Source organism: Populus euphratica, unplaced genomic scaffold, assembly GCF_000495115.2.
Source record: "Populus euphratica unplaced genomic scaffold, PopEup_1.0 scaffold240.1, whole genome shotgun sequence".
Taxonomy (NCBI): Eukaryota; Viridiplantae; Streptophyta; class Magnoliopsida; order Malpighiales; family Salicaceae; genus Populus; species Populus euphratica.
Genome location: NW_011500121.1, coordinates 188,392 through 203,271, shown reverse-complemented (window position 1 = coordinate 203,271; position 14,880 = coordinate 188,392). Strand labels below are relative to the sequence as shown.

Below are 14,880 nucleotides of genomic sequence, written 5' to 3'. Positions count from 1 at the left end.
GTCCTAAAACTCCAGCCCGACTTTCTAGTCACTTCTCTGATGGGAAAAATTAGAACTAGTAAGTGACACGTCGTTTATTTTATTTAAAAATAAATAAAAAGAATTAAGACCTGTTGTTTGTCTTTTAACAAAAAAATAAATAAATAAATAAATAAAGGAGACGTTTTTTAATTCACAATTATTTTTTAATATTAAAATAACTGCACATTTATCTTTTTCCTCAAAATAACTATTGATCCAAACTCTAATGAATAACAAGTCAAATAACTAGTTCTAATAATATAGACCCTTCAGCGCACCAAAAAAAAAAAAAAAAGGAATCAAGAAATTTTTCGTCTATAAGAATTTTGGTCGAATTTTCTGATCTATCGACAATAACTACATCTAATTCAGCTGCACAATTTTGTTGTTATTTCAACATGATGGAAGCACAGCAACAAGGGAAGCTTTGACGCCTTGTAGTTTTTGTTGTGTAAACATATAATCCAATTATCTTTAGGGCACTTGCATAATCACACGTGATCTCCACTCCTGTATGGCTGAACGTAAAGTGTGGTTTGGAGTTAAGATAGAATGCTGGAACCTCAACTTTGTCACTGGCGATATATTGTGCCTATCAAGCCAAGCCTTGATTGCTCTGTGCTCATACGTGAAACCATCAGCAGCAATGTATGGATCATCCATTAAGTCCTGCATTAAGCAAGATCCGTTCACGAAGAGAAACAAATGAGACCCATATTATTATAGAGCACTTTTCATAATTGAATGTGTATGACTTCTTACCTGAAGAATTGGACAGAAGTAGTGGCTTGGTGCATAAATATTGCCTCTTTCCACCTCAACACTAGCAGCCGCAACATCAACAAGTCTTCTGAGAACCGGCAGAACTTCTGCATCAAGATCTGGTCTGTCCCTGCACCTGAGGCTAGAGCACTTCAGCGCAATTTTTGCCAGTTCCTCTGTCTCAGCAAGTGGCCAATCTTTAACTGACTTATCTAAAATGTCAGTAAATGAGCCATTCATGATAGCATTTTCAACAGTTAATATAAGTCCACCGGGAGGGCAAGCTGTTAACACTTGGAGAACTGTAACTCCAAAAGCATATAAATCTGATTTGGGTCGGACAGTCCCAGTTCTCTGATACTCAGGATCCATGTAGTTGAGAGTGCCAGCAAGAATAGAATCTCGGTACTCCGTCATGTTGTCTGGCACAACATCTGAAATGAGTTTAGCCAGCCCAACATCTCCAATTTTGCTCACGTAATTTCTGTCTAACAAGATATTACCCGGTTTAAGATCCCTATGGACAATAGGATCTGGCTTTGAGTTGTGCAAGAATGCAAGCCCACAAGCTACTTCAAAAACTATACGGAACCGAACATACCATGGAAGAGATTGTTTTCCATTTCGGCGGAAAATACTCTCCTCCAGGCTTCCATTTTCCAAGTATTCATAGACCAGGCAACCATTATCAGGGCAGGCTCCAACTAGCAGAACCAGGTGTGGGTGGTGCAACTGCGTGAGAACTTCAACCTACAAAGAACCAGTGGAAAATAATGTTTATGCCATGATTGCAGCAACAATTTGAGACCTGGTGAAATATTCACCACTAGCAATAATTCACATTTTGGCATTTGATTGGAAGTGCCATGCCCATTGAAAGCAAAGACACCTAAAGATGTCTTCCCCTCCAAAATTGTAGGGGGGGAATCTAAGAAAGTTCATCTAATATGGTATTCATGACAAATTCATAAACGAAGTCTTTGTATAGGACCACAATTATGCAAATAATTTGGGATTGTGAGCAAAGTGAATATTTTGAATTCCTGTGCAAAAAGTGAATATTTTGAATTCCTGTGCAAGTTCCTGAACAAATCTATAAAAGCAGCTATTCTTCAAAATGAATATTTTCCATTTCTGCAGCAGAAGCTAGCTACAAAAACTGTAATGGAAGAAGCCAGAAACCAATGGGGAAAACCAATTGAAATTGAAGTCACAAAAACTATAATGTTACCTCTCTCAAGAACTCCTGTTTTTTGTTAACTGCATCAGGACAGAAAACCTTAACAGCTACCGGGGTATGATCAAGATTGCATTTGTAAACTTTTCCATAACTTCCTTCACCAATAACATTGCTGGCAGAGAAGAAACCTGTTGCTAGCTCTATTTCATCCTTAGTGTACCTTTTATACCTTCTGTCATTCAAGAAGACTGCATCTACAATTTTCTGTTTCTCTAAGGACTCATTGAGGGCATTACACTCTGCTATCTGTCTTCCAATAGCTTCTTTAGCAAGCAAATCATTTGCTTCCTCAACCTCCTCTATGGCTTGCAAATACCTTGCTTTCTCTTCAGCAGCAAGTCTCTTCAAAGTTTCTTCTCTTTCTAAGGCAGCTTTCACTTTATTTTCCTCCTCAAGGCACTCCAAAGAAAGTACTTGGACCTACAAAAAGAAACATTAACAGAGGTCCTGGAGATAAAGCTATAACTTCCTTTCAGAAGCCATTCCTCGCATTTTTCCTCCCCCACAACATTTTTATTTAATTAGAAGAATTTGTGAGCATAAAATTCAGAATTCTAAAATTGATGCCATATGTATATTTACATAGAGTTTATTCTTGAATATCATCAAAGAAAAAAAAAATTACAGTGAAAGATTAACTTTCCTTTCCCTTCACTGCTTTTTCATTCAAGTATCATGAAGGGGAAACCAGTGAAAGATTAACTTTCCTTTCCCTTCAATGCTTTTTCATTCAAGTATCATGAAAAGAACAAGAAAATCCACCGCATATTAAAAAGTCAGTTATGTAGGAAGAAATATAAAGTTGCATGCAATGATCAGAATAACCTTGTTCTGAGTATGAACAAGCTCTTCACAAGCTCTTTTGTACATCATAATGGTGTTTTGTAATTCTAGCTGTAGCTGTTCTACTTCAGCCTGCACATGATTGCAAAAGAAAAAAAATTTAAATAAAAATGCTCGATCATGAACCTTTTCACTTGGATATATTTCTGCAAAGGAACATGTGACATTAATAAAGAAAGCAAGTCACCTGGTCAGATTCTCTAGAAGCTGGGGAGTTGCAGCTTCGCACATCCAGAGTCATTGACAGACCCATGTGCGGATCTAGTTGACTGAGGTTTGTCACTGACGATGATTCAAAGGTTCCTTCAACTTTGGAATCTAACGAAGAAGAATAACGCTCAGAAATTTGTCTATTTACTCAGCAAAAGTACCTAATGACTACAAGCACAGCTGTGACTTACCGATAGAGGCTGAGCTAGTAGCTGATTTTGAGATGATTTTCTGTCTAGATACAACATGAACATTACACGTTTCAGGAGCACACTTTAGCACGGTTGTGGGTACCCCTGGTCCCTTTAGCTTCCTAAGAGAAGGTGATGGGATTAACGGAAGCAGAGGTGACAGATTTGTTTATGATATAATTCAAATCAAACAGTAAAGTCTGGAAAAGAAATTGAAAGTTGACACAAACAATTATCATGTACAAAACACAAGGTCAAGATATATAGTAAGGTTCATGAAATAACTGACAGCATTTAAAATATATATATATATATATGCAGCAGCTAGATGCAATACAAAAACAAGAAAATAAACATACCTCAAAACGCAATTTGATGAACAAGACCCCAATACTAAACTATCAATCCCAGACTCACCCACGTATCTTAAAAGCCCAGATGCAGGATTGTCGTCTTCTATCACCACAGTTACCACCTGAAAAGCATTACTATTCAGTACCCAAGAAAAAAATCAAAAACAAAGAAAAAATCAAAACCCATTTCACCTTCTCCACTCTACTTTTGCATAACTTCTTAAATGGTAAAAAGATATCATCTTCTAATTTCATTTTCATTTCATCTAAGTACAGTGCCACCACATTCTCGTCAAGTTCCTCAATTGCTATACCATCTCCTCCACCTGTGATAACATCCAATTCAGTACAACCCAATACAGTACCTCAAGCTTTGATTTGCTGTAACAATAACAGGAAATCATAAGAGATTCATTCTTACATGGACTGGGTATACAAGTGATCCGAGGCACGACATGTACTAAAGTCAAACGCTTTGCCTTCGCCGATAAATTCTCCGCCGCCCATCGAACCGCCCGTCTGCTTCCTCTTCCTCCAACGCCATCGCTTCCCGTCACGGCGACCGCCACCACCGTCATGGAGAAATATATTGTGCCTTTTGCATTCAAAGACTGGAGAGTTGACCAGACAACGCCGGGCTTTAATCAGAGTCTTTATTTATCTCCTTTTCCTTTCGTGAAACGACAGAACTGAAAGAAATATATACCACTTTATTCATTATTATTTTTTAAATTTATGTTTGAAAATTTTTATTTTTTAATATTAGTATATTAAAATATAATAAAATTATATATAAAAAATTTTAAATTGAAAAAAAATAAAAAAACTTTTGTTTGAACATATATAAATAGTATGTTTTTATATTTTCATGTTTTATGTGTATTTGAATGTTTTGATGTTTAATAAATAACAATATTATAATATATAGGTTTAATTTTTTGTATAAGAAATTGAGAGATAAAAGATTAAAATTCCCATTAAAAAGAAAGGGAATCCTTTTTTTCATAAAAGCATATAAAAATTCTATTTAATCCCTCAAGTTTTATTTATTTATTTCATATTTCATATAAAAATAATGATTTTGGTGTTTATTTGTTTATTTTTAAAAAGAGAATTATATGAAGATGGTTTCCATCTTTAATTATATATAAAAAACATAGATCAAAACTTGTAAAAAAAATTATTTTATTTCATTATAAGCTTTTAAATTGATTATAATGTGCTTTTAGGTTATAAATGGGTTTTTAAAGGTACACATGATTAATTTTTTTCAAGTTTTTGTCTTTAAAAATATTAAAAATTAAGTTTTTAAAATTCAAAAACTTAAACTTTTATTTTCTAGTAACTAGAAAGAGTTGTAAATGGATGAAACATTATCCACCTAGTATATTGTCTTTTCACCTTGTAATAAATTTTTTTAAAAAAGTTAGGGATTGTTTGGCCTTTCTTTTAATGTACCTTTAATTTTTTATTTTATTTTATTTTTATTTTACAAATAAAGTTTTTTAAAATAAATTTATAAAATGATATTTAAATAATTATAGATTATGATATTATTTTCAAAAAATATTAGCATTTCTTTTTGAATAATTATATATAAACCTAATATATATAATTTTCCAAAATATTGAATGCAAATAAAATATCTATTTTATTATATAGTTTGATATATTTTTTCCTGAAATTTATTTTTATATTTTTTAATATATTAACATTAAAAGTATCAATACATGATTGTTTTTATTAAAATTTGTTATTATAATTATGATAAGGTTTTATTTAAAAAAAAATGTTTCTCATATAAAAGATATGTTTTTGTTATAAAAAAAATGAATGCACGAATAGAGAAAGAGATTTTGATTAAAGAGACATATTTTTTCTTTTTATTTCAAATCATTAAGATTTTATCAAAAAATTATTTTAATTGGATTTAATTTTATGCAATAAATCACATATCTAAAAATAAATAAATTTTTTTATTAAAAAATACATTGATAATAAAATATGAATTTAGACTGCAAATTTATATATTTTTCTCGATTAGCTTTTTTTTTATATAATAGCAAAAAATACACTCCCAACACCTGTATACTCTTCTCTTATATTAAAAAATAATTAAAATCTTACCCGTAATAATATAGCATGATTACTTATCTATTTAACAAAAAAAAATAAATGGTGGGGGGTTAAACTCACAAAATACTATATATTGTAATAGTATTTTGTGTTTTTTATAATTTTACCATTCAACAACCCATTTTTTTTTAATTTTTTTTTCTAGTTTCATTCTTCAATAATAAATTTATTTTGAGAAATATGTCTCCCTATTTTTTTTATTGGATTATATATCAGTTTTATGAATTAATTTTTTTCCCTCAATTTTAATATTCAACATTATATTTGTTAAAAGTGGGGTTTTGTAATTTTTATCGATTTGCTTTTTATAAATTTATTTCAATTTCATAATTGATATTACATGTTTAACCGGTTAATTTAAGTTGACTCTAGTTTTTTTTTGTTATTATTTTTAATTGATATTTTTATTTTATCTTTTCAAATTAAGTTTGGTTGGAAATTGAACTTTATAATTTTTTTTAATTTTTTTTTATAAAATTATTTTAATCTTATTATTCGAGTTGCAGGGTTTACATGTTGACTCTATTCATTTTTTTTTATAATTGATTTTTTTTTTATAATTTGGATTCATTTTTTTTTCTTTTTATGGGGTTAATTAGATCTCATGACTTAGATATTGGGTTTTTCATATTGACCTTTTTATAATTTGATTTTTTTTTTAATTTCACCCTCAAATAATTCAATCTTCTTATTTTTTATTTAGTTTTTTTTTTAAATTTTAGCACTCAAGATTAGTAATTTGAGAATTAAGCTTTTTAATTTTTTTCGATTTGTTTTTTTACGAAGTTATCTTGGTCTCATGGATTTAATTTTTTTTTTCAATTTTAATCTTCAATATTAGATTTGTTGGAAATTGATATTTATAAATTTGTTTTTTTATAAATTTATCTCGGTCTTATAACCCAAGTTGCAAATTTAATAGGTTAGACATAGTTGATTTGAGTTATTTTTTCAAACTTTTTTAATTGATTTATTTTTCAATTTTTTTCTTCAACACGAGGATAGTTGAAAATTAGGCTTTTATTGTTTTTAATTTATTTTTTATAAGATTATTCCAATCTTAACTTGGGTTTACTTGGGTGGTTTTTTTGTTTTTTTTTGTTTTAATATTTGATTGATTAGGAATTAAACTTCATAATTATTTTTATTTATTTTTATAGGTTTATTAGAACCTCATGACTTCAATTATAAATTTAACAAGATAGCTATGGTCAATTCAATATTGGATTGTCTCAATATTTAAAAAACAATATTATCTAATATGTTGTTATATCAATATTTAAAAAGATATCATCCAATATACATCATATTTTAATTTCATAATTAAAATATTTTTTATTAAAAAATATTAACAACACTTGATTTTTTTTAATATTAAAGAAATTAATGCGTAGCACAATATAATTATCTAGTACATAACTAAAATTATACATCAACTTTTTTTATAAAATCAAAGTTATTAAATACATAACCTGCATGCATTATACAAATCAAATATATATATATATATAAGACTTTCATCAACCCATAAAGGCAATTGTTTATTACTTACAAATAACAAAGACCAAAACAACAAGACGAATGAAGGCAAGATTTCAAATCGTTTATTACTTCAAGATTTTAAAATTGGGATGTAGGGCCTTGAACTATAAATCATGCATCCCTCTTCTAATAAGACCTGCTCCAACTTATTTTCTTATTAAAACAAAAAGTTAGATCATCGAATCCATCTTTTGACTTCTTAAATATTGAAGTACAATAAAATTGAATTGATTAAAAAAACTCAAAGACTAAAATTAAAAAAATTAAATTAAATCTAATTTAAATTTAAAATGTAAATTTTATTTAAACCAAACGGCATGTTTTATTTAAGACGATTGTTTTGTTAATGAAAAAAGAAAAAGAAAAAGAAATGATGTAATTCTGAAACCCGTTCTTCACTGTCTTCAACCTCCACCCAAAAGAAGCAAAAAATGGCATCCTTTCACAGACCCCTCTTGTTAAACAAAACAAAAACGTACTATGCAGCCCCTCTGACCCATGAACGCGACATTGAACATGCCCCTTTGTAGCCTGCAATTGTACCTCAATATGAGGGGGGGAATTTGTCCTTTGGCAACCTTGTATCGGCTGCAAAGTAACATAAAAAAACTGTCAAGCCAGCTCTTCCTACTTTGTTTGGACATGGCAGCCGTGAAGGGAGGGACACAAAAAAAAAAAAAAAAAAAAGAAACTAAAGAAAAAAATCCACTCTTTTCTCCCGTCACTTGTCAGCAGCGATGTAACCCTCACTCACCAGCCATCACCAGCCACAGTGAGTAGATGCAAACCAGTAGCTCCTTAGCAACCGCCAGAAACAACGAGCTACCTCTCATCAATCTCCTCTACACCGTGAACAGCAGCAGAGGATATGTTTTATCAGCAGCAACCAGCAGCTGATTCCACCGTGAGCAGAAGTAGAAGATTATCTTCATCCACAGAGCTTCAACAGAGCTTCGGTACCAATAACGCTTCAATCGGTCCACTAGTAGCAACATCTTCAACTAGCAACACCAGCTTCATCAACCAACAGTCTACGAAGAAGGATCAGTTGCTAGCTGGCGAGTTTTTCTAGGAGAGAAGCATTTAAACAGTAAGATCTGCAGGTATAACTTTACTTCATTTCTCTCATGTCTATTTTGCTTGATCTTTAACCCGAGTATATGTTTTCCTTTGTGTGCGCAAAAAACAAACCCCCTTTTATTAATACTTTCGTCCCATTCTCATATTTGCGTCCAATGATCCCTTGATAAAATTTATTCCTACCATTTTTTAAAAAAATTTATATAGGTGTCTAACCGAGCTAGCATGTATTTTAATAAATTTTATAGATTTTAAAAGTAATAATTATATAATTTTTCAATGAACTTAAAATTTATAAAATTCAAATTAATAATTTTTAAAAAATAAATCTAAAATTTAACTAATTAAATTACATCTTTCCAAATTTTAATAATACTAATTTTAAAACATGAAGAAATAAATTAATTAATATACATACCATGTTATTCTATAATACTAATGGTGTGTTTAGGAACACAAATCAAACCATGTCCCCAAACCATGTAATCTAAATTTTGGTTTAATTTTTTTTATATTTTTAAATTATTTTAATATATTAATTAAAAAATAATTTTTAAATAAAAATACACTTTTAAATCATAACTATTATTATATTTTTAAATATTTCCAAACAATTCTTTAATTGTTTTAGTGTCCTTTATTTGTTTTTAAAGATGGGCTCAAGATAATTTAAAATGCTCCAGTATAGTTTATAATAAGATAAAAGGTGAAGATTTTGGCCATTTATTTTAAATAGTTAATCTATACCTTTGAAAGTTATAAGCCTTTATTGTTGGATTGCTGACATAATGAAAAATGAATTTTGGGTTTCTCAACTTTGGGTCAGATACAACTAGTTGGGTTGTTTTTGTCTTCTTCTTTTTTGCAAGTTTTTCATAAATATGTAATTTTTGAGTCCTCAAGTTTGTTTGGTAAACGCAATAGAAGGGAAAGCACAAGCCATGTATTTTGTTTAATATTTTGTCGAACATGGTCTTAGTCTAATTTTAATAAATTTTTAAAGTCTCAAAAATAATTTTGCAATTATTAATGGGCTTCCCAAGTGTTTTTCAGATAATTTTATTTAATATCGGGCTATAAATTACACTATAAGATGCTGGTCAGGTATTAAAAATACTTAGTTTCTCCTAAAGTTTTAAAAAATCCAAAAAATAAAAAATTTCTTGGTTAAAAAATACAAATAAATATGTTTTCTTTTTATAAATACAATCAAATTTTAAAAGTTTCTCATATATATTTTCTAAAAACAAATCATATTTTTATCATCTTTTAAAAGTACAAAATAAATATCAAAACCAGTTTATCATTATCCATTAGGATTTGATCAAAATTTCAAAAATACCATAAAAATTAATTAATTTAATTAATATTCAGGGTATAAGTTTGGGTATAAGTTTTACATATGCCTTGAACCTTAGATGAGTTCAAAAAAAAAAAAGACTTAGAATAACAATCAATCAACAATACAATTTACCTTAGGTAGAGTGTACTAGGAGTAATGCGTCTTCTCCTTGCACAACTTGTCTGTTTACCTAGACTCTTATAAGTCAATAAGTTTTATAATGACCATGATACTAGGTGGAGACTCCCTCAAATCATAATTTTATTATTAAACCCAAAACCCTTTCAATCTAAGAGGCAGCTTCACTATTTAATGCCTTGCACGTCACGAAAATGGTTATGGTGAAAGTGACAAAATTTGTTGGGATTTCTTATGTTTGTGTCTCTCTTCATTGAAGGTAGATATCACATAACACCCTTTTTTTAAATGTCAGCGAAAACTTTAGAACATGTAATGGTAAAAGGTGTAGTCAAGGGCTTAAGAAATGTCAAGTGATCATGAGTACGTTCTTAAATGCTCATCTTAGATGATGCCTTGGTAGGAAATTGATGGCGATGTAGAGATTAAATTATTTGGAATTGTGGGTGTCTCTATCTAGTGAAACATATTTATTCTACTAGAATATGATTCTATATTGACTATTTTACATTGAAAGGAGTTTTGTTGGAGAGAGAACATAAGCGTTCTTAAAATAAATAATGATAGAGTCCACTAAGAAAAGCCTTAATGAAAATTAGTTCAAGTAGATTTTTCACATCTAACATTTTCTTATCGAATCTTTAGAGATAAACTATGATGCTTTCATTTTCTTATTTGGTGATGGCAAAGAGCTTAACCATGCTTTTCTTTATTAGAACGGTAATGTTGAAATAAGAGATGAGCTTAACATTTAGATTATGAAGGCCAATGATAGAGTCAGGTCCAATGCTATAAGACCACACACTATCATATCTTTTGTGTTATAAGTTATATAATACTTTTGACATTTTGGATATGCTCTCTAAGAGCATGTTTGGGAACGCGGTGCAAACAGCGTTTCTAAAAAATTCAATTTTTTTTTTCTAAAATTTATTATGTTTTGAATCAGTTTGATGTGCTGATGTCAAAAATAATTTTAAAAAATAAAAATAAAATCATTGACATGCATTTCAGCACGAAAAGTTATTTAAAAAACACCTACAACTACACTGTTAAACATGCTCTAAGATTTGTAAGATCGTTATAATTATCTGAGTTGGCCTTCACACATAGATATTATTTGGAGAGGTGAGTGTGTAACACTCAATGATAGAGTAGATATTTTCCTACTAGGTGGGAATAATGTTCATTCTTAGAAGGTTATATAATCATTAATTTCATTATGCGTTTAGTTCTTTTTAATCAAGGAGCATGTAAGTGAGAGTTAAAAAAAGATTGGTAGAGATAATTATTCATATGGCTAGAATCCATAGAGGAGTGCTCTTCATTACGAGAGTGATTTTTTTAAAGAGTTAAAGTATTATGTACACTTTGCACGTCATTTTATCATATTCCTTTATGGAAGTAAAGTTGTCTTTATGCATTTTGTGTATATAATAGAGTTGTAAGTTGTATTTTCTATTGATGAAATAAAAATATGTAAAGCTTTACTTATGTGGTTAGAGCAATATTATTGTGTATTTGTACTTGATAGAAGAGTTGTTAAAAAGTTAGAGGAGTAGAAGTTTCTATAGTAGGGAGATCAATTGTTGTCTCTTATCCTTAAGTTTCATCAATCATGGAAAAGTAAAATGGGTAAAAAAGAATAAACTAACTTTTATTGAGCTTCCTACAAACAACATTACTAATGAAGTCATGAAAAAAATTAAGAGAAAAAATAGGATTTTTATGGCTACTTCAAGGGTTAATGGAGTGATGGGTTGACCTTAATAGATAGGCCTGACTAGGTGGCTAAACATTTATCTAAAAAAATAGTTCATCAAAGAATAAAAGACTATTCGATGCTTAAATTAATAAATACATAAGGATAAAATAATGTATAAAAAGAGAAAAATAAAATGAAGTTGTAAGAATTGCATGTATAGGCATAACCTATGTATGTATTGACTAGAAATTATATAGCCTAGCCATCTCTTGTTATGAATGCTTTGACTTTTATGTGGTTAGAACTTGTGTGGCTTGGTCTCTTACATATGCATGGTTAATGCTTCCAATTACCTAAACATATGCATGGTTAATGCTTCCAATTACCTAACTTTCTATGGTTATATATAGTTCTTTATGTTCAAAAATGGGGTCTAGGTTTTTATGGTGACTAGGTATATTTATACACATAAATTTTAAACTTTTGTAATATAGAAAAAGACATATTATATGTATTATTGGTAAAGAAACTGATGTGATTATCAATGTTATCCATAAGTATAGGAAAAAGGCATTAGCTAGTCATGGTGGTGTGGAGTGGTATAGTGAAACCTTTGAGGTGTGTATCATGTTTGTCATTGGTAAATATATTGGTTAGTTATCTATAGAGAGTAGGTGTAGAAGATATGTCAACATGCCAAGTAGTGTTTGGCCAAGAAAAAAGTACCTACTTTATATAAAAAATATTGTGTGTGCTTATAAAAATAATGTATGCATGAAAAGTTGGTGTGCATGACTCCTAGTATAAACCCTTAATTTTTTTTTTGTTAGTAAAATATAAAAACTTAATTTTAGAAATAAAATAGGTCAAATTGAATTAAGAAAAATTCATGGTGATTTAAGTAAGTAAAATAATACATAAAAATTCAAATTTTTAAGCGTAAAATCACTGACTATGTAGTCTTACAATATTAAACATATCTCTCGATCTTATTATTGGATCAATCTAAAATTTTACAAGAAATCTCTAGATGTATTGCTCTGTCATGAGTTAAAATTTCAGGGAAATATGAGTTCAAGAAGACCTTGCAAAATAGTATTAACCAGGTAAACTATAACAAGTGAATAAGTTAGGGATTAAGTAAGGGTAAAAGGAAAAAATAATTACCCTCTTTGCCTTTTCTTAGGGCCATTAATAGCAGATTAGAAAAGAAGAACTTAGTTCTTCTTATCTTCTCACTTCAAACCAATTATATGTCCATTTAGATAGATTAAAGAGAGATTGTGTGTGCTCCATTAATAGCAGATTAGAAAAGAAGAACTAACTTCTTCTTGTCTTCTCACTTCAAACCAATTATATGTCTATTTAGATAGATTAAAGAGAGATTATATGTGCAGAAGAAAAAGAACATAACACAAATGATTTTGAGGTAGCGGGTGATGATTTGAATAGTAGGAGAGTAGTAAAAGAAGCAAGAAAATCTCAAGGAGAAAGAAGAAGAAATTATATAAAGAACCCTTAAATTGAATTTAAATTCATTGGATAAGATGATTTTTGTTATTTAATTCAAGTTATTAGTGGTAATTAATGGAAGAACTTAAAACCCTTAAAAATTTTAATTTTAGGGTTTTTAAAGGGTGTTTAGAAAATGAGGATTTTAAAGGAAATGAGTTAGATCAATAATTGAAGGCTATGAACTAGATGAATTATGGAAAAAATTTGAAATATATCTAAGGGAAAACTATAACTACAAGGCCAGCCAAATTTGGGTAAGGAGGAGGAATGTGATTTTGGTTTAAAATTCATGATAATATGTGTTTATGTAAGATGTATAAATGCAAAAGGATGATAAATTGAGTTTTAATTGCATGAATAAATTGTATGTTCTTATATGAGAAGAATAATGACAATTTAATTTTATATTAAAATAAACATGATGCATATAAGTGTTAAGAGCTAAATGGATTATGAATGAATTGTGGATAAATAAATGAAATGAAGGAAGTGGAATAAAGTGAAAGAAAAAACTTAAGAAATTTGGGTAGATTGGGTCGATCATAAAAGGAGTTTTAAGGAACTTGATTTAATTGATGAATTTCTTATGAATTTTGTTAGAATAAGTATAAAATGATTGGATAATATGTTAATTATGGTAAGTTTTAAAGAAAAATCTTATGTTTCTCTTTTGGTGAGATTTAATCAACACTAGGCTAGGGGGATTAAATTCGTCAATTTAAATTGACATGGAATGTGTGTCTAAATGTATTAAGTGAAGTGAATTATGCAGGTTAAAATAAAATAATAAAAAAAAAGAGAAAAAGAAATAAATAAAAAAAGAACATGGACTTTTGATGAAAAAGAGCTGAATATATATATGAACAAAAATGTTGAATGTGTGTATGCTGTGATTAAATTGACTTTGTAAATTATAATTGTAATGAAATAAATGTGTTTGAAATCAATGATTTGGATAAATTTAAAAAGTGTTAACTTAAAAAAAGATGATGTGAAATGACCTATTTGAAATTTACAAATAAAGTAATCCTATTTGACAAGGGATACCACAACCTAGAATGGTTGTAGGGATGGCACGTGCAACAAGTAGGTGTATTACAATTTGATACTTTCAATTATATCACTTGAATTAATTTAACTATTATTTTCTACAATATGCAATTCATGAATATAAAATGAAAGAAATAAGGGAGAAAGAAAAGAAAAAAACACAAACTTGATTAGTTGTTCAAGGTAAATTAGAAGCTAACAATTTCAATAGGATATATTGATATTGACATTTATTGGAATGAAAAATATATGTTGGTTAAGAATTTGATTACTTGTTTTACCTAGATGGAAACTAATGACATTGATGGGTTTTGTTGTGACCTACATGATGTTGAAAGGCGAGGCTCCCTCTTAGAATTGAAGGGTATCTAGGTTTAATTATAAAGTTATGATTAAAAGGTTCAGGAATCACCACCTAATATTATGGTTACTAAAAAACTTAATGGTCTGCGAGAGTCTAGGAAAGAGAATTAGTTGTGTAAGAAAAAGACGCCTCACCCCTACTACACTTTATATATAGTTAGTTGCATTGTTGATTGATTATTAATCTAATACATGCTTGTATTTGTTTATCTCATCAAAGGTTCAAGATAGATCTTCCTTTATGAGGAAGTTTCTACCTTATCGAGTTAAATCTTAAGCATTTTAAAATCTAATTTTTAGCAATGAATTTATTTTTTATTTTATATCTTTAATACTTGAAGGCATACTTTATAATGTACTTTCATATCCTGAAATATTAAAGTCTATAA

General features: G+C 29.2%; 1 protein-coding gene across 2 annotated transcripts; it reads right to left on the bottom strand.

Annotated features, from left to right (window-relative positions):
* Positions 1-248: 248 nt before the first annotated feature.
* Positions 249-4,299, bottom strand: LOC105110120 (U-box domain-containing protein kinase family protein). 2 transcript variants are annotated; one of them, XM_011005049.1, is made up of 9 exons: positions 4,042-4,299; positions 3,813-3,946; positions 3,627-3,742; positions 3,268-3,389; positions 3,054-3,184; positions 2,849-2,938; positions 2,015-2,443; positions 784-1,533; positions 249-690 (listed from the first exon to the last, which is right to left on the bottom strand). In XM_011005049.1, exons 1-9 carry the CDS (start codon positions 4,196-4,198, stop codon positions 496-498), a joined length of 2,124 nt encoding a protein of 707 aa, XP_011003351.1. In that variant the 5' UTR covers positions 4,199-4,299; the 3' UTR covers positions 249-495. The 2 variants fall into 2 exon arrangements, with proteins under 2 accessions (XP_011003351.1, XP_011003352.1); XM_011005050.1 differs by lacking the exon at positions 3,813-3,946 and having other exon boundaries at positions 4,042-4,175.
* Between the last annotated feature and the right edge of the window lie 10,581 nt (positions 4,300-14,880).